Consider the following 20,155-nt stretch of genomic DNA (forward strand, 5'->3'; position numbering starts at 1 on the left):
TACTCTTCGGAGGGTCGGTGTGGACTGGTTGGGCCGAAGGGCCTGTTTCCACGCTGCAGGGAATCTAATCTAAAGCCCTTAAAAGGACTCGGTGATAATCTGCAGCTGTACCTTGGCATCCTTCCTGGTGTGGAACTCGGAGAAACTCCGCTTCATCATGTCCTCCACCCGGAGCGCCTCCACCCGCAGCAGGTTCAAGATCATGGTGTAGGTTAGACGGAACTGTGATTGCAACAGCGTTGGCTTCCCCTGCAACAAAATACGCAAACGCTCACACTGAGGGCTGCACAAAGCCATCACAGTGCAACAAAATACACACACGCTCACACTGAGGGCTGCACAAAGCCATCACAGTGCAACAAAATACACACATGCTCACACGGAGGACTGCACAAAGCCATCACAGTGCAACAAAATACACACACGCTCACACCGAGGGCTGCACAAAGCCATCACAGTGCAACAAAATACACACATGCTCACACGGAGGGCTACACAAAGCCATCACAGTGCAACAAAATACACACACGCTCACACTGAGGGCTGCACAAAGCAATCTGGATAACAGGAAAGAGACAGCAAAAGGGACAGTGAAAGGCAAAAGTGGCGGCAAAGGGCAAGAGAGAGCAAAGGAGAAAGATGGAGAAAGATCAAGTTGTTTTGAACTAAAGCTAGAAATCGAAGTAGGGTTTTAGTCAAAGGGTGACCATTCTGCACAGCAAAATCTGCAAACAAAGCAACTGAATGACTGACAAACTGCTCCTTTTCTCATGCAACACGAGGTCACAAGGGCAAGAGTAGACTCCTTCAAAGTTAGCTCGTCTCCAAGACTGAATCGCACTGCCACCTCCCTTCTCACCCCTCCAACTGCATTACTTACCAACATCATCTTGTGGAGGTCAGCCATCTCGTGGACCCCAGACTTGCACAGGATGATAACCATCCCTGTTGTGTCCAGTCCTCTTCTTCCTGCTCTCCCAGCCATCTGAATATATTCACCTGCAATGAGTACAACACGGGTAGAGGATTAAAAATGGGGTAAGCGGTCAGGACAGGATTTGGAGGTTCTGTTTGGATTTGCTTCAGTACTGAAGATTAAAGTGTGATTAAAAAGGAGCTTTGTGCTGCTTGATTTCATCTTTAATCAAATGTGGGACATTGTTGGATTGTTGGACGTGCAGAGTATTATCTACGTTAACTGCCTTCTTAACATACAATGGGAGAGGTTTGCGAGACTATTTCAGAAGGCAATGAAAAGTCAACCACATGGTTTCTGTATCTGCAGTCACACATTAGGCCAGACCAAGGAAGGATGGCGGATTTCCTTCTCCAAGTGAACCTGGATGGGTTTACAATGGTAATATCATGAGTAGTTCAAATTCCATATTTGCCATGGTTTGTTATAAACTCATGTCACATTAATGCTGGTCTCTGGATTACTCTCCAGCAAGACTGCTGCTGTGCAAGGACTTTAGGAATCGAGAGCAACCTTCCGATGATGTCAGAGAGTTCTCCTCACTCGGCATAAATAACGCAGTGTGGGTAGATTTAAAAGAAAGAAGAAACACACAGAGAATGAGGAAGCAGCTTGAAGTCTAGCGACGTGAATGTTAGAAACACATACAGGGAAGCATGTGGAATAGGCTCACAGGCAAAAGGCAGCAGAGCTTATGAAATACTCCTTCCAGAGTGCAAAAGGACAAAATTACAGCCCGGTATATCTCCAAATACCATTTACTGTAGTATTTAGTCTTAACTTCTAATAAACAAACAGTGTTATAAAGAAACACAAGCCTAAGGAAAGTTCTTACTTTGCCTTCTCCTCAATGAGTCTGTATTAAACCCAAACTCAGGGATCTGGACAGCAGGCTGCACAATAAAAGAATGACCTCTGACTGAACTAGCCAGCCCTCAACAGAGTCGACAGAACGGATAATACAGAGAAACCATTTTCCCTGGTGGAGGGAGCTTAAAGCAAAGGGCATAATCTTAAAAGTCAGAGCCAGGCTGTTCAGACATTACATCAAAACCACTGCAGTGACTCTAGCTGACCTGTGCTAGAGCTTATGCTCCATCAAGGCCTCCCCGCAGTCCTCTCCTTCTCACAAGGATTTTGCCAGGGGTGGAGGGATTGAGCAAAAGGGTGAGGCTGAACAGGCTGGGGCTGTTTTCCCTGGAGTGTCAGAGGCTGAGGGGTGATCTTATACAAGTTTATAAAATTATGAAGGGCATGGATAAGGTGAATAGCCAAGGTCTTTTTCCTAGAAGAGGGAAGTCCAAAACTAGAGGACATTGGTTTAGGGTGAGAGGGGAAAGATTAAAAGGGTCCTGAGGGACAGCGTTTTCACACAGAAGGTGATGCGTGCATGGAATGAGCTGCCAGAGGAAGTGGTGGAGGCTGGTGCAATTACAACATTTAAAAAGCATCTGGATGGGTATATGAGTAGGAAGGGTTTGGAGGCAAATGAGCCAAATGCTGGCAAATGGGACTAGATTAATTTAGGATATCTGGACGAATTAGACCAAGGGGTCTGTTTCTGTGCTGTTCATGTCTATGACTCTATGACACTCAGCAACACATCTTTCTTTTGCTATCTCACCTTAGATGGATCTATACTCGTCATTTCAACCTCACCCTGTGATAGTGGGATACCCATTCTCACCAGTCTCTGGTAAAGGCACCTCTCCCGAATTCACTACTAGATTTATCAGTCACCATTATATTGATGACCCCTAGTTTTGATGACGAGTGAGGCTGGAACTATTTTCCCTGCCTCAAACCCATTACATGTTAAGAATAAAACCCAAGATTGTAATAAGAAAAAAACTCGAAAGATGCAACCTGACAGCCAGAAAATCCAGACTATAAATAAAAGATCCATGGAAGAAAATAGAGGCCTTTGAAACACAGATGTTAAGACACATATGCTAAATCGTCCATATAGAGAAGGTAAGACAAATGAAGAGGTGAACAGTTGCAAGAGCAAAACAAAAACTCTTTAAAAGTGACAGATAGGAAAAAATTAAGGATTTTGGCCACTAGATTAGAGCTGACAAGTCAAGGATCTCTTTCAAAAGACAAAGTGGACATCAGCAAAAAGGGGAGTTGATCGAAGTGCAGTTGAATGCGGAGAGTCAGAGAGATGTACAGCATGGAAACAGACCCTTCGGTCCAACTCATCCATGCTGACCAGATATCCTAACCTACTCCAGTCCCATTTGCCAGCATTTGGCCCATATCCCTCTAAACCCTTCCTAGACATATATCCATCCAGATGCCTTTTAAATATTGTACACTACAGCAACTGGGAGAGAATGTCGCAAAACAGATGTGTACGACATGCCATGATAGAGCCAGCACAGAGAGCCAGAACAGATGCGACAGGCTGAGTGGCTGTCTTCTGTGTTCTAACTATTCCATGATTCTACGAGGTATGCTTAGGGTAACAAACAATAAAAAGGTGAAACTGTAAATAACTGTTCTCTAGAAACAGCCAGGACAAGCAAGATGGACTGAAAGTCTCATTCTGTGCTGTAATGTTCTGTCATTCCTCGCAGTAAGTAAACCCACCACAAAAGGATTGCAAGGCAATGATGGTGGAGAAAAAAAAACATGCAAGTACTTTTTAAAATCATTGGTAAAGTCAGTGTTTATGGGGTGGCATGGTGGCTCAGTGGTTAGCACTGCTGCCTCACAGCATCAGGGTCCCAGGTTCGATTCCAGCCTCGGGCGACTGTCGGTGTGGAGTTTGCATATTCTCCCAGTGTCTGCATGGATTTCCTCCATGTACTCTGGTTTCCTCCCACAGTCCAAAGATGTGCAGGTCAGGTGAATTGACTGTGCTAAATTGCCCATAGTGTTAGGTGCATTAGTCAGAGGGAAATGGGACTGGGCGGGTTACTCTGAGGGTTGGTGTGGACTTGTTGGGCTGAAGGGCTAGTTTTCCACACTGTCGGGAGTCTAATCGGTTTAATGACCTATCCTTAGTTGCCACAAGGTGGTGCTAGTGAGCCACCTCCTGGAACTGCTGCAATCCATGTGGTGCAGGAGTGCCTCGTTGTGCTGTTAGGAAGGAAGCTTCAGGATTGTGATCCAGCCAAAGTGAAGGAATGGTGATACACTTCCAAGTCAGGATGGTGCCTGGGTTCAGATGTGATGGCAGCCTAGTGTCCTTTGAGGTGGCAGAGATCATGTTTTGCAAGGTGCCCTCAAAGGGTCTCGTAGATGGTACAAGCTGCTGCCAGCAAGCGTCAGTGGTGCAGCAAGTGAAATGTTTAAAGACGGTGACTGGAGGTGTCCGTTGAGCAAGGTTCTTTGTCCTGGATGCTGTCAAGCTCAGTGTGAAGTTGGAGCCTGCCTCACCCAGGTAAGTACAGTGCATTCATCAGACTTCTGTTTTGTCGCCAGTTGTCGTCAGGCTTTGGAGAGTCACGTGGGGAGCTGCTCGCTGTTTCCCAACCTCTGATCTGCTCCTACAGTCACACAGTATTTACCTTGCTGATCCACTTCAGTTTCTGGCCAATGGTAACACCAGGCCGTTGAAAATGGGGAATTCTGTGCTGAGCGATGCTGAACAATGCCCACAAGGGGATCCAGATAACTGAAATTCATTCAATTTCTCCTCTCACCCCGCATCTCTACTAGTCATCTCCCGCTGAACGACATTCCCCCATCCCACCACAAGCCTGGACTGTGTCTCCGTATTCTCACTACCCCTCTCCACTTTCTGTTTGGTGGTCTGCCCTCAGTGACGTGGCTGAGCCTGCCACGTGTGGAGAGGAGTTGGGGAGGGGGTACGGGGGAGGAGGTTACATCGTTACCTGGTGTCAGGTCTCGGAAGTTTGTCCCATCGTGCTTGCGGATTGTGTCGAACACCACAGTTCTGGCTGGCATGTTCACTCCCATCGCAAAGGTCTCTGTAGCAAAGAGAATCTGCACCACGTGGAAATACAAAAACTAAATTACCTCGTGATATAAACATCGTTAACACACAGACAGACGGTGCTGAATCTCTACCGTATGGCAAAACAAAAACTAAGATTACCCTCTGATATAGACCCTGTAAACACACAGACAGTGCTGACTGCTGGATCAATACCTCCTCAGGCCAGTTTCCTTCAACCATTCACTCCATGGAACAAGCCAGAGGGAGATGCAGTCAAGTTTCACAGTCATATAACAACACAGTATCAAAGCGAGCTATCAGATGCAGGATATGTTGGCTGAGCTGGGATTTTGGCTACTAGATGTTTCGCTCCCTTCCTAGGTGACATCCTCAGTGCTGTGGAGCCTCCTGTGAAGCACTGGTGTACTGTATCAGTTGGAATTTATTTGGTTTTGTTCCCGCTGCATCCAGTTGTGGGTTACAGTTGATCGTTGCAGTGGCCGTTATATTGAGTGGAGGTTAATGTGCTTATTGATGGAGTTTGTGGGTGAGTGCCATGCTTCTAGAAATTCTCTGTCTGTCTTCTGTTTGGCTTGTCCTATTATCATTGTGTTGTCCCAGTCAACTTTGTGGTTCTTGTCATCTGTATGTATAGCTACTAGCGACAGCTGATTGTGGGGTTTAATGATTAGTTGATATTCATGATTACGGATCACTAGTTGTCTGTCTGTTTGTCCTATATAATGTTTTATGCAGTCCTTGCATGGAATCTTGTACACCACTAAAACTTGTCCTGCCCCCAAAGGCCACGACCAGCTGTCGCTATACATACAGACCACAAGGACCACAAATTCGACTGGGATAACACAACAATAATAGGACAAGCCAAACAGAGGACAGCTGGAGAATTTCTCAAGGCTTGGCACTCAACCACAGACTCCATCAATAAACATGTTAACCCTGACCCAATATGCCAGCCATTACAACCAAACATCTGTAAACCAACTTCCCAGCTCGGCAAGCATTCCCAGAACAACTGCAACCTGCCACCGAGCTACAAGTCTTCACACAAACCTTGGAGCTATCAGAGTCTGTGCATCCTAGCCTTCACTCTTCCCAATATCCCTGCTATATTTATTCTCCTGCAGCTATGGATCCAATTCCTTGCAGAATACCTCTACCATGTCTGCTTCCACCATTCTCTCGGGCAGCACACTCCAGATCACATCTACTCTTTGCGTAAAAGAAGTCTTTCGATTCTTATCGCTGGGTCTTCGGTCAATTTATCTAATATCTGTGCCCTTGGGGGCTATCATGTGTTTAGCTATGACAGACCAATTCTCTTTCTTTAATCTATTAGATCTTTTGAAAATCTCTATCAAACCTCCTCTTAACCTTCTCTACCTCAATCCCTGCAAAACCTTCACGTCCTTAATAAAATGTCATGCCCAAAAGACAGCAAGTCTTGCTTCAACTTATACCGAGAACGGTGTGTTTGGTTTTAGGTCAATTTACTTTGGGAGGGAATAACTCGCCGTGAAAGCAGTTCAGAGAAGGTTCATTCAGCTGAATCTGGAGATGAAACAGTTATGAAGAAAGGCAGAACAGTTTCTGCCAAAACGCATTGCAGTTCAGAAGAACGAGAGACGTTCATATTGAAACGCAAAACACTCTGAGGGGAGCCCTGACAGGGTAAATGGTGAAAAGGGGTTCCTCTTGAGAAGGCTAGAACTAGGAGACGCAGTTTCAAAATAAGGAAATCAAGGGGGAATCTCTTCTCTCAGAGGGTCAAGGGCCTGTGGAATTATCTTCCACAGACAGCAGACGCCTGTGACCCGGATACACTTTGTATGGTACAATCTGTCTGTATAGCACGCAAAGCAATATTTTTCCATTGTATCTCAGCACACGTGACAACAAGATTAAACCAAATCAATCAATTTTACAAAAAGAATGTTGTAAGGGTGAGGAGGTCTGCAGGAAGTGGGCGAGTCACAGCTCACACAGAACAATGTTATACCTTTACAAGGCCCCTGGTAAACAGCATCTCGATAACCTCCTTCAGGATTGGAAGGATCCCACTGTGATGGACACCAATTCCCCGCTTCAGAAGCTCCACCATCTGAAGGACCTGTCCGGTGGAAACAGAAACGCGTCTTTAAAACTCCAACAGATCGAGCAAAGGAGTAAACAACGCGTGATGCACATTTAATTTCAGTATCAACATATCCTGGAGTTGGCGTTGAGCCAAGCATTTGCTAGGGACACAATCCCACTGAACACATCAAATCCCATCTGTCTGTAACTCCAGGGGGGAGAAAAAAAGCCAAAGCTCATCTCACTGTCTGTCGTCCCGGGCATTAAAAACCGAAGCTGTCTGTGGCCCAAGGCAAAAATAAAAAGCACGGGGCTTCATTCAGTAATCCCAGACACCGAGCTCCATCCTCATAGCACGGTGATTGGAATGAGGTCAGCCAGGTCGACGCCAGAGAATTAACTCCCCAATTGGGGTTGTTAGTCTGGTGAAAATCAGGGAGCCCTGACTGACATATAAACAGGAGTGTCAGGGATTCTGCACACCCTAGGAACTGGCTCTGAGGAGGCTGGATCAGTGTCATGTTCTATACATGTGTAAATAAAAGGGTGGCTTGATGATGGGATACTGGCCTTCCCCACAAAACACATTTCACAGCTGCAACACCATGCAAAAAACAAAATACACAAAATCCCTCCTGTCTGTAACCAGAGGCAAAAATAAAATCCAGAACACTATCTGACTGTCAGAAAACACAGATGAGAAAACAGTGAATCCTGTCCTCCCTGACTGTAAACCTCCCCAAAAAGCAACGCTCCCCAATTCAATGCAAGCTGCGGCAAAAAGAAAAAAGTCAAATCCCATCACACTGTGTGTAATCGCAAGTGAGGAAGCACCAAAACCCATTTCACCGTCTCTGAAAAACCGAACATTTAGCAAATACTGTGCTAAGCTTCTTTCCTCACTTTCCAAAGCATTGTCCCCACCTGGACTTATGCACGTACCTCACATGATGTGTCATATCTGCCACCCACACCCAATTGTACAGAAACATGGAGAGCCCGCATCTGTAGATGTTCAATTTTGACCACCTAATTTAATGAAGAATATAGAGGGAGTGCAGTACAGGTTCACCGGACTGGGACAGTCCTACAAGAAGAGATTGAGAAGTCTGGACCCAGATCAGAAAGAGAGAAACAAGCAGGAGTGGGCCAGGTGACCCTTCAAGCCCGTGGCGCCACTCAATTCGATCATGGCTGATCCTTTATCCCCATGCCTTTATTCCTCCGCTATCACATGCTGCCTTTCAAATCTAAATGTAGCAATCTCTTTCTTGAATATATTCACTGACATGGACTCCAGCAGAACTAACTGAGTCTCAGATTAAGAAGCAGGTTATTCAAGATTACGAGAATGGTAAATCTTTAAAATTCTGTCCTCCAGAGGCTGTGGCTGCTCAGTCATTCATAGAATCCCGACAGTGTGGAAACAGGCCCTTTGGCCCAACAAATCCACACCCACCCTCCGAAGAGTAACCCATCCAGACCCATTCCCCTACTCTATTATCCTACATTTACTCCTAACTAACACACCTAACCGAGTACACATCCCTGAACACTGTGAGCAATTAAATATTGCCAATTCACCCAACACATCTTTGGATTCTGCAAGGAAACTAGAGTACCCGGAGGAAACACACAAGACACAGGGAGAACGTGCAAACTCCACACAGAATTGCCCAGGGCTGGAATTGAACCCAGGTTCCTGGCGCTGTGAGGCAGCAGTGCTAACCACTGAGCCACCGTGCTGCCCCTATGAGGCGAGATGGAGATTCAGTACATTCAAGACAGAGCTCGATAGATCTCTGATTACTGTCATCAAGGGATAGAGGGCAGAGTGGAAAATATGGTAACAAGGTGGACTATCAGCCACGGTGCAGGCTTCAGGGGCTCAATGGCTTATTCTACATTTATGTTACCATCCACATAAAACCCACCCACGTAAAGAGGCAGCGGTGGAGCCATCATTTAGTTCCTCATCACTCTTGATAGGAGTGGTGCTGTTCAACCGCACGTTGAGCCGGGATTTAAGGACACAGGCTCACCAACACGTACCTGCGGTAGCTCTCTGTCGGTGCCCTTTAACCGGGAGATACACTTCTGGAAGAAAATGTGGATCTCACTCTTTTCCACAGTGCTGGTGAGGTCGACGGTGGTGAGCATGTTGGCATTCTCATCACAGCGGTTCCGCGAGAAGGTGAACGCCACGATGGGAAGACTGTCCTTCTTCCTCAGCATGTCAATCAGGGACAACCACACGCTCTTATCCTGCGCCCAGTGAAATGCAGAAAGAGGGTTAGTTATCGGGGCTGACAGACTGGCAAGATGCCCAATTGGATACAGCTGTGGACTGGCTGGTCACAAGACTCCTCAGTATTTATAAAGCAAAATGAGGCAAGATTCCCGTTCAGAAAATGACAGAGTTCTCCTGTCTAGATTCCTTCACTGCCTATTGGACATGCATACCTACTTTCAGCAACCTGTCAGACACCCAGATGTGGTATGGGAGGAGAACGTGGGGTTGACAGGGGTTAGGGGTGTTAATGATGGACGTGCATGTCATCTTTCATCACCGAGATACAACAGCCTTACCTGGCTGGAGCCTCCGTGATACACCGGTTGCTTGGCTCCGAAAGACTGCGAGTGCTTGCTGCTACGTTCCTTCTTGGCTTCAACTGCTGCGTAGTACCTGCAACATTAGCAAGCAAATCGGAAACAAGGGTAAAACTGCGACTGCACTGGGGAACAGACCGGCTGAATAACAGGGGATGGAACTCGCTCGCAAAGTGGGATTATGGAAGGTAAAAATGCCATGACTTTGGAATTGATGGCTGTGCTCACATTTTCGTATGTACACAGAAATGTCATTTGTGTAATAAATGGGATGGCATGGTGGCGCAATGGTTAGCATTGCTGCCTCACGGCGCCAGGGACCTGGGTTCGATTCCGGCCTCAGGCGACCTGTCTGTGTGGAGTTTGCACATTCTCCCAGCATAATCGTGGGTTTCCTCTGGGTGCTCCGGTTTCCTCCCAAAGGATGTGCAGGTTAGGATGAATTGGCTGTGTTAAATTGCCCATAGTGGTAGGTTTGGTGCATTAGTCAAGGGTAAATGTAGGATAATAGGGGAGGGGAATGGGTCTACTCTTTGGTGTGGACTTGTTGGGCAGAAGGGCCTGTTTCCACACTGTAGGGATTCTATGATAAAAGCAAGGCTCCTTAGACACACCCACAAACACTACCATGTGAAAGGACAAGGGTATCAGCTATATGAGGGATACCACTGTCTTTCATAGAAACTTTCACAGAATCTCTACAGTGTGGAAACAGGCCCTCCAGCCCAGCAAGTCTTGAAGTTCCCCTGCAAGATACACACACACACACACACACACACGGAACTAAGTGGTTGTTCCTTCATTGTCTGTGGGTTAAAATCTAGGAATCCCACCACCCCAACCCTCACAGCACTGTGTGGGTGTCAACGCTTCCCCCTTGGCAGCGGGTCCACACCCGCAAAAGGACTGGCTCCCTCTTTCGAAATCCAGTGCATCAGGGTTCTCTGGAACAGGGAGAAAAGAAATTCCAGGGAAGGTCGGTGGGCCTCCCTACACCAAATGGACTTCAGCGGTTCAAGAAGGCAGCTCGCCATCACCTTCCCAAGGACAACTAACAATAGGCCAGACAGTGATGTCCACAACCCATAAATGAACTTTCAAAATTAAGGAAAGGACTGGTGCTAGACACTTAAAAACAGAGATGAGGTGTAACAGGCAATGCCCAGATGCAAAGAGTTAACATAAACATCCATGTAGTGCCCACCACACCCTCAGGCTATCCCTAACGGTATTACAGCTAATTAGGTGTCATTTTTCACTGGGATGGAGCAACTGTTGTAAACATGGGAAATGCTGCATTCATTATATGCTCATTATACAAAGCAAACAGCCGTGTCTTAATCACCAGGTTATCTATGTTACTAACGTCGACTGAAATCTAAATACAGACCGAGATATCAGAGCGATCTCCCCATTCCAGCCCACCCCTGCTTCTTTGTTGAATAGTGGCCACAACGACGTTTACGTCCACCTGATGGGAGAGACAGTGCCTTGCTTTAGCAAGAGAGGGCAACTTCAACAGCGTGATACTCCCTCAGTAGCGAGTACCCTTGCCTATCAGTTGCAGTATTTCTTCAGCACTGACCCTCCGACAGCGCAACTCTCCCTCCGTACTGACCCACTGATGCAGCGGTTTAGACACACGAGTACACCCACTTTACCCCAGACTCACGCCTTGGTGAGGAAGTTCCCCTGAGCGTCGAGCAGCAGGAAGAGTTCGTTCTGTGTCTTCTGGCTGTTACCAGTGTACAGGTGGTGCTCCAGAGGCACCGGCCTCTTCATGGTGCTGATCACGTAAATCTTCTTCTGCTTTATCCTCCTGCAGGCAGGTGGGAACAAGGACCCGGGTCAGGAGCTGCCCATTCAGCAAAGAGACGGGGAATGGGTGATTGCAAACACCGAGAAAGGGGTAGATGTTCTGCACCAGTATGAGGGGAAGGGCGGGAGACGGGAAATCTCAACACACCTTCTCAGCCGCTGCACAACCAACAGCACAGAGTCTCAAGGCTGAAGACACTGCTCTGGTTAACTTTGACAGAACCTGGAGGACAGTCTGAGATAGGCAAAGAATGTATAGTGTATCAATAGCACTGTTTCGGCTGGTTATCAACACCCTCCCTAGTTGATGTACACACTACGGCATCTTCCTGACCTATTTCCAAGTCCAAGTTTGGCCAATGCTATTAAATCTTACAGCATTTGAGGACACTGTTTACTCTGTGCCAGACCATAGTCCCAAGCTCTCTGGAGCAGGAAGACTGGCATTTAAGAGTGAAGGTGTCTAACTGTGGACAGCACAGTGGCTCAGTGGTCAGCACTGCTTCCTCACGGCGCCAGGGACCCAGGTTTGATTCCAGTCGGGCTACTGTGTGCGTGGAGTTTGCACATTCTCCCCACATCCGCTGTGGGTTTCCTCCGAATGCTCTGCTTTCCTCCCACTGTCCAAAGACACGCAGGCTAGGTGGATTGGCCATGCTAAATTGCCCACAGAGTCCAGGGATGTGCAGGCTAAGTGGGTTAGCCATGGGAAATGCAGGCTTACAGGGACAGGATGGGGGTGTTGGGTCTGGGTAGGATGCTCTTTGGAGGGTCAATGTGAACTCAATGGTCTGAATGACCTTCTTCCACCTTGTAAGGATTCTATGACTGTAGATTGTAATCGGATCTTAATGAGAGCACAGGACTGTTCTCCTTAACCAAGGAAGGATAAAGAAAAGGTACAGGGAGTGCCTTGTAGGTTCACTAGACTAGTTTCTCAGATTAGTGGACTGCCCTTCAAGTAGAGAAATGTCTATATTTCACAAGGTTCAGAAAAATGAAGGGGCCCTCACTGAAACACACAAAATTCCCAGAATGCTGACAGCGTACACATCAATAGCTTATTCCCTGTTGTTTGAGAATCAAGAACATGGAGTACAGTCTCAGAATAGTGGGTTGGCAAATTAGGGCAGACGCAGAGGGGAACATTTCTTCTCTTAAAGGGTTGGGAGCCTTTGAAATTGTGGATGTCCACTCATTCCGCATGCATAATGAGATAGCTAGATTTTTGGATAACAACAGATCAGCAGCACATGGGGACAACGTTGAGCTGAGGTAAAAACTGTAAGACATGATATTACTGAATGAGGGAGCAGACTCCAAAGTGCTGAATGGTCCACTCCAGCTCTGATTCCCTATGCTCTTAAACCTATTGTGAACAAGCGCTTCCCTGCGGCCTGTGTCCTTCTCAGTGGTAGAGGTCAGAGGTTTGGTAGATACTGTTTGAGGCGTCTTGACGAGTTACTACAGTGCATCCTGTCGATATTACACATTGCGAACACAGTGCGCTGATGGTGGAGACTTCAGGTTAACCAAGTGCGCCATTACCCAAGGAAGGATAATATGTGAAAGGAGGGAGAGTGGCTCACCAAACAGATTACTGAGACAAGGATACTTCTTTAAGAGGGACGACTGGGTTGACTAGGCTTAATGACCCCTGAGGCTTAGAAGGATGAGAATTGAAGTCATTGAAAAGGAGGAAATCCTTGAAGAGTTTGACAGGGTAGACACTGAGAAAACATTTGCCCTGACTGGGAAATCGGGAACATGGGGTACGCATGTACAAAATAAATAGTCAACCATTCTGGACTGAGGAGGAGGAGAAATTTCTTGACTCACAGATGTAAGAGAGTTAAGGATTTTCTACTACAGAGGGCTGTGGGTGCTTTATCGTCGAATCCATTCAAGGCAGACATCCAGAGATACTCAGGCACGAAGCAAATCAAGTGATATGGAGAGCAGACTGGAAATAGGGGTTGAGGAAGGAGATTACTTATAATACTTGTGTCTGAATTATAAAAAAGGTTGGTTTGGAGGTGCAGCAGGTAATTAAGAAGCCAAATGGAATATTGTCCTTCACTGCTAAAAGGGATAGAGTTTAAAAACAGGGAGGTTATGCTGCAGCTGTACAGGTTACTGCTGAGGCCACACCTGGAGTACTGCATAGAGTTGTAGTCTCCTTACTTGAGAAACGGTGCACTGGCACTACAGGGGGTGCAGAGGAGGTTCATCAGGTTGATTCCAGAGTTACGAGGATTGACTTATGAGGAGAGATCGAGTAGACTGGGATTATAATCATTGGAATTTAGAAAAATGAGAGGGGGATCTTATAGAAATATATAAATTATAGAGGGAATAAACAAAATAGAAGCAGGGAGGTTGTTTCCATTGGTGGGGTGAAACTAGAACTGGGGTGACAGAGCCTCAAAATAAGGAGGAGTAGATGTAAGACTAAGTTGAAGAGGAACCTCTTCGCCGAAAGGGTTGTGAATCTCTGGAATTCAATGGCCAGTGAGGCAGTTGAGGCTACCCCATTGAACGTATTTAAGGCAAAGGTAGTTAGATTATTGCACAGTAAAGGAATTAAGGGTTTTGATAAATGGAGCCAAGTCCACAAAGATCAGCCATGATCTTACTGAATGGCGGAGCAGGCTGAACAGGTCAGGTGGCCTACTCCTGCTCCTATAGTTCTTAAGATTATTATGTAATACAGCGGGCCCCAGGGTGTGAATGGCTTCCTCCTACTTCTCTCGCCTATAATCTATACTTTTTGCAGGATTGTACAGTGCCAAGTCCTGGTTCCTAAAGAGTTCATTAGACTATATGGTTAAGTAGGGATTTCTACGTTCACAGAAAAATAGAGAGAATTCTCTGGATTATCTTTGTACACCAGAAAGGTCATGGGCAGCAGGCCACTTCCAGAAAAGTCTTGGAAACCTTAAAAGGATTAACTGGTTTGGAGAGAGTTGAGGGCACAGATCAAACATACAGGTAAGGGTTGAAGAAAACAGTACAAAACTAGGGTAAGATTAAGCAATATCCATCTGGGTGAGTGAAGGTACATCCCTTGGACTGAAAACATAAATTTACTGTCTCTTTATGGACTGACAAGGTTGGAATTTGTGAAAGGGATTGAAGATGTGTAAATCGATTAAGTTCTTGTATTCAGCAGAGTTTCCATTCCCGTTAGTCCAGAGTGGACTTGCTTATTGCATACACTCAAATTAATAACTGAAAACATGGACTCGAATTCTGTGGTTGATTATTAGAAGTGATCACAACAGTTGTCAATTCCAAGACTCTTCACCACTTAAGGCTTTCCCTGCCTGAAGTCTGTATCTGCTGATGACTCATTGGTATAGGGGTTAAACACCAAGATTAGGCAACAACTCCACCATCAGTGTAACCTGCGACTACTGGGATGGCAAGAGGTGAATTTGATGGCCCGTGTTTTTATTGATACAGAGAATCTGATTTCCCCAACATTAAATGAAATAAATTTATATTGACCATTTTAACAAAAGGTGCTTCTCCCAGAGCAATGCCCTGATGGAAATCTCTGAAAACGTGCTTCAGATCAAAGTCTTTACTGGAAGCACTTGATCAGCCTTCGCTAAATCGGGACCCTGCTTTCTTGCAGAGAGAACATCGCTGGGCTCAATTTACTTTTAAGTCATCAGCACAGTATAAGGTGAAATTCAAGCCAGTTCCTCACCAATGTCCCTCCTCCTGCTGAAGGGCCCTTAAAGGGGGCCGTAGAGCAGGGAGAGAAGTGGGTGGCATTCCCCTTTATTCTGAGGCTTGGAAGGAAACAGCTCACCCGATCCAGTCGGCAAACTCCAGGGTATTGGGAACTGTGGCACTCAGAAGAATGAGGTTCACGTGGTCCGGGAGCATGATCAGCACTTCCTCCCATACGACACCCCTCTACAAGGAGAGAAGAAGGGGGGAACTGCATTTACATAGCACCTCACATAACCTCAAAAGTGCGCCACGGCCAAATCATCAAGCAAATATTGCTTTAACTACTTTTCCTGCCCTGATCAGGACAAGTGCAAGGATGTCAAATTTTAACCAAGCTCAACAATTTATCCTATAAGGAAAAAAAAGATTTGATTCTTTTCTCCGTGGCATTGTCCGAGCCAAAGGGGAACTACATGCTCCACAAGGTGACCCCAAAATGTTAAAACAGTAACCCCAAATCTAGATCTCTGAGGAAATATTAATTCCACATTCATCTTGTCAAGATCCCTTAAGATCTTAAGTTGCTGTTACTATTCCAAATTCCAGCCGATTCACATCTGGTCTGTTCCAACCTTTCCTCAGAAGGCAATTCACTTTTACAAGTATTAGATTGGCAAACCTTCCCAGGAATTGCATCCTCATGTTTATATCCTTTATTAAAGAAGATAAGCAATACTGTACATGGTTTTCCAGATGCAGTCTCACTAGTGCCTTATGTAACTGAAGCATAAATGACGCATAACCTAACTTTTATAATCAAGTATCCATCTGGTAAACTATGACAGTTCTTTCCAAAGAACGTTCCTGAATTTTCCCAATTACATGCTATATCTGCACGCCAACCTTTTGCCATTCGTGAACTAGGACAACCAGCTCCCTCTGCAACCGCAAAACACATCATCCTTCATTTACCACAACTTTGCCCATTCACTTAACCTATTGATATCCCGTTGTCCTCGTCAGCACTGACTTTACTCCCTTACTGTGTTGTAAGGAAGAGTGGCAACAGCATTTTCCATCTCTTCATCCAAGCCATATATAAACTGTGAAAAGTTGAGATCCCAGCACCAATTCCTGTGGCACACCTCGTTAGCTCTTGTCAACGTGAAAAAGACCCACTTGCGTCTATGTTTTGCTTCCTATTAGCCGACCAATCTTTTATCCCTGACAGTATGTTACCTCCTACACTATGAGTTTTTATTTTCCACAATAACCTTTGATGCAGCGATTTATCAAATGCCTTCTTATTTGTTATTTACTCAAAGAACTCCAATGGATTGCTCAAACATGATTTCTCTTTTGCAAAACCATGCTGACTTTGCCTGATTACATGCCTTTATCGAAGTGTAATACTTTACTAATAGCTTCTAACTTTTTTTTTTAAGGCAGACATTAAGCCAACAGGCTTGTGATTTCCTGTTTTCTGACTCCTTTCTTTGAATAAAAAGGTGTTACGTTTGTAATCTAATGAAATGTCAGCATATTCACGATGGGTTAACTGGCCTCCTTCTGCACTGTTGGAGTGATTTCCAGTTTGCCCGAGAGATCTGAGGAAGTGCAAGTTTCAAACCATGGATTTGTCTCACCTCAGCATCGTTGACATAATGAACTTCATCAAATATCACCCATTCAAGATCACGAATAACGTCCGAGCCATTGTACAACATGGACCTGTGGGAGACACAATGTCACAGAGTCCCAGTCTGCACAGTATCTTGGCCTTATCCTTTCATATGATGTGGGTGTCACATGCACCTGCTCCTCATCCTGCATTGCCCTTGAACTGAATGGGTTGCTAAGCTCTTAAAGAGGATAATTAATTGCTGAATATGGACAGTCATGTATGGACTAGGGTGGCAAATGTTCGAAAGGACATTATGGTTCTAAAACCCCAGATCGTCGACAACGACGGCGACGACGACGACGACGACAACAACAGATGAAAATTATTTACTGAGACTAGCTTTTTATTGTACATTATAAGCAAATATTAAACTGCATGAGCAGTTATGACGGGATTTAAACCAGTGTCAAACTCCACACTGTTAGCCTGGGTTTAGGAGTTAGTGACTTGACTGCTACATCACTGTTACTCCCTACTATGTACAACAGTCCATCCACCCACTTCCTGATCTTGGTCATTGACATTGACTGTACCGCCTTACCACTGACATCTATTAAACTTGGTTAAGTGATCTAGGTATTCAGCATAGACCCAAAGACAAATTTCTTCCACTAGAATCCCAGCTTTCCCAGTCACAGGTTTCTCTTAAGTTTAAGATATCCTATGGGTAACATGCAGCGACAACATAACTGCGAATTTTGTACAGGTCTGACTTTAAAACCCAGTCATTAACCAACGAAAGGAACATTAGATGGCATAAATCTTCCTGGACAAGTAATCCAGACATCCTGACCAATGTTCTGAAGATGAGAGTTCAAATTCTCCCTAGGACACCCAGGGAATCGAATTTGTTAATTAAATAAACGTGGACTAAAAGTCTACAGAGGAACCTCGATTATCCGAATTTCGGATTATCTGAGCAAGATCGCAAGGTCCTGATGCTTGGCTAAACTGTGTTATCCAGCAGTCACTTAACCAAAAGAAATACACCCTGCCCATGTCCTTCTGAAGTACAGAGGAACCTCGATTATTCGTAGAAATGATTGTGCAACAACTGGATTGCAACAAAAATACATCTGGTTCACTTCTGTTCCTTCAGGGAGAATATCTACCTTCCTCACCAGACCTGGCCAACGTGTGAATCAACATGCACTGTGATGTGGTTAACTCTTTAACTGTCCTTTGAAGTGGGCTTTATGAGCCTCAGCATGGTATTGTACCGCTACAAAATAACAAACAAGGTTGCAATTTGACTGGCATTTACCTATCCACTAGATCCCAAACCTACAGCAGATGGACTGCAGCACCACTAAAATTTCACAATTTCACCACTAAATGCTGGCCCTGCAAGTGATCCCACAAAATGCTGAAAGAAAGCAGGTCTCAGGCAGAAACTATTCAGGCTCCAGTGCAGAGTCGGGAACTAGATGAGGAGACCGGTTTGATAAAGAAAAAGTTGAAAGGAAGGAAAGAAACGACGAACGAGCGGACTCTGGGAGAACAAGGGGAGAGGCAGCGTTACAGACCTGAGAATTTCGGTCGTCATGATGAGGCACGAAGCTTCTGGATGTAACTGGACATCTCCAGTCAGAAGGCCAACATCTTTAAAGGTGTTCTTGAAATCCCGGAATTTCTGGTTGGACAGGGCCTTAATCGGCGATGTGTAGATTGTCCTGTTGGGGTGGGGGAGAGAAAACTTCGTCGGTGACTAGAAGCAATGATAAAATTGAAGAACACCATAACCAGAGAAGTAGACCATTCAGCCCATCAGACCACCCCACCATTCAAGGTGACTTGGCTGGTATTTAGGCATGACTCCACTTTCCTGCCCACATCTCCTTGTTGCCAAACATTGATCAAATCCAAGCGACTCTATGACTGAGCACCTACACTCTGGGGCGAGTATAGTCTCTTGAATGAAGGAATTTCTCAATTTCAGTGCTATCCCAAGATGGTGAAGCAGGACAAAGAAGCCAGGCTCTCGACTTAAGACCAGCGCCAATTTACAACCCGAAACTTCGGTGGAATTTTGTTCAGTTTGCAATTCTGACGCAAACTGGGTCAACCAACAATGTATGTACAAAATTCACACAGCCATGTTAAAAGAGTCAATCTGGTGGTAGGCCATTGCTTTGAAAGGGATCGAATATCCATACAGCTTGATTTTGATCCTGGAGGATCAGATTTGCCAATATCTCAAATGAAATGGCCGACCATGATCGCAAATTGAGGAAGGTGTTCCCATTCTCTCCAAAATTGTAAGAAACGTCTCTCATTTCTTGTCTCCTCTACCTTTCAACAGTTCAAAGATGGCCAAAACCACTTCAGAATTGACTAAATACTTTTCCCAAGTGCAGCCCATGTTAGAACTCAAGGAAATAACGTTTTTGAACATAGCAACTTCCCAAATCAACACTAATGAGACAGATGAGCAGATATTCTATCTCCTTGTTCAGACCAAGGGATAGATGATTGCCCAGGACACTGAGCTCTCCAGCTCTTTTTCAAAAATATCGGACGTGAAATGTTTTAGTCACCTGAGGGTGCGGACAAGTTTTTAAAGGTCTCGTTTGAAAGAGGTGCACACCCTAAAGACTGACTCACCCCACAATACGGCAGCAGCAACAACAGCCCACTGCCCTCTCCTCACCACCACAGCACAGATGCACTGACCCTCAGACAGTGTGATGTTCCCTCAGTACTGATACTAGGACAATCAAATTGCTCAAGGTTCGATTAGATCAGATTCCCTACAGCGTGGAAATAGGCCCTCCACTCCAACAAGTCCACACCAACCCTCCGAAGAGTAACCCACCCAGACCCATTCCCTTTGACTAATACACCTCACACTACAGGCAATTTAGCCTGGCCAATTCACCTGCACATCTTTGGAGGAAACCGAAGTACCCGGAGGAAACCCACGCAGACACGGGGAGAATGTGCAAACTCCACACAGACAGTTGCCCGAGGCTGGAATCGAACCTGGGACCCTGGTGCTGTGGGGCAGCAGTGCTAACCACTGAGCCACTGTGCCACCAACAGATTCAGATGAGGAACTGGTTGCTGCCAGGGACTGAGTGGTTGTCAATCCTCGGTGTCTAAAGAACTGAGGGAAATGAAGACCATGCTCATGGGCTTTTACTTCTGTCAGGCTCTCACCTGGTCATGTGTTTCTGTGAAAGTGCGATCGCGTACTCAGCGACTACAGTCTTTCCCGCTGACGTGTGGGCCGCCACAAACACGGAATCGTGAGTCTCGAGGCGAAGGATTGCCTGCTTCTGAAAGACATCTGGCTCGAAGGGCCACTGAAAGGGAGAGGGGTTTTGGGGTGGGGAGAAGGGGGTGGTGTGAGAACAAATTAACATGATTACCAGGA

At 45.7% G+C, this 20,155-nt stretch overlaps 1 protein-coding gene across 1 annotated transcript in view; it reads right to left on the reverse strand.

Annotated features, from left to right (window-relative positions):
- The window catches only part of skiv2l (SKI2 homolog, superkiller viralicidic activity 2-like), a 55,115-nt gene that overhangs the window by 16,259 nt on the left and 18,701 nt on the right, over positions 1-20,155 (reverse strand). Inside the window, exons 10-20 of the mRNA XM_043678180.1 lie at positions 19,939-20,084; positions 18,306-18,452; positions 16,742-16,826; positions 15,232-15,338; positions 11,266-11,412; positions 9,573-9,669; positions 9,036-9,248; positions 6,907-7,017; positions 4,822-4,933; positions 881-999; positions 112-249 (exon numbers count right to left, since the gene is read on the reverse strand). Of these exons, the coding sequence (XP_043534115.1) occupies positions 112-249; positions 881-999; positions 4,822-4,933; positions 6,907-7,017; positions 9,036-9,248; positions 9,573-9,669; positions 11,266-11,412; positions 15,232-15,338; positions 16,742-16,826; positions 18,306-18,452; positions 19,939-20,084 (1,422 nt within the window). The remainder of the gene's footprint in view (positions 1-111; positions 250-880; positions 1,000-4,821; positions 4,934-6,906; positions 7,018-9,035; positions 9,249-9,572; positions 9,670-11,265; positions 11,413-15,231; positions 15,339-16,741; positions 16,827-18,305; positions 18,453-19,938; positions 20,085-20,155) is intronic.

This window comes from Chiloscyllium plagiosum, chromosome 37, assembly GCF_004010195.1.
Source record: "Chiloscyllium plagiosum isolate BGI_BamShark_2017 chromosome 37, ASM401019v2, whole genome shotgun sequence".
Taxonomy (NCBI): domain Eukaryota; kingdom Metazoa; phylum Chordata; class Chondrichthyes; order Orectolobiformes; family Hemiscylliidae; genus Chiloscyllium; species Chiloscyllium plagiosum.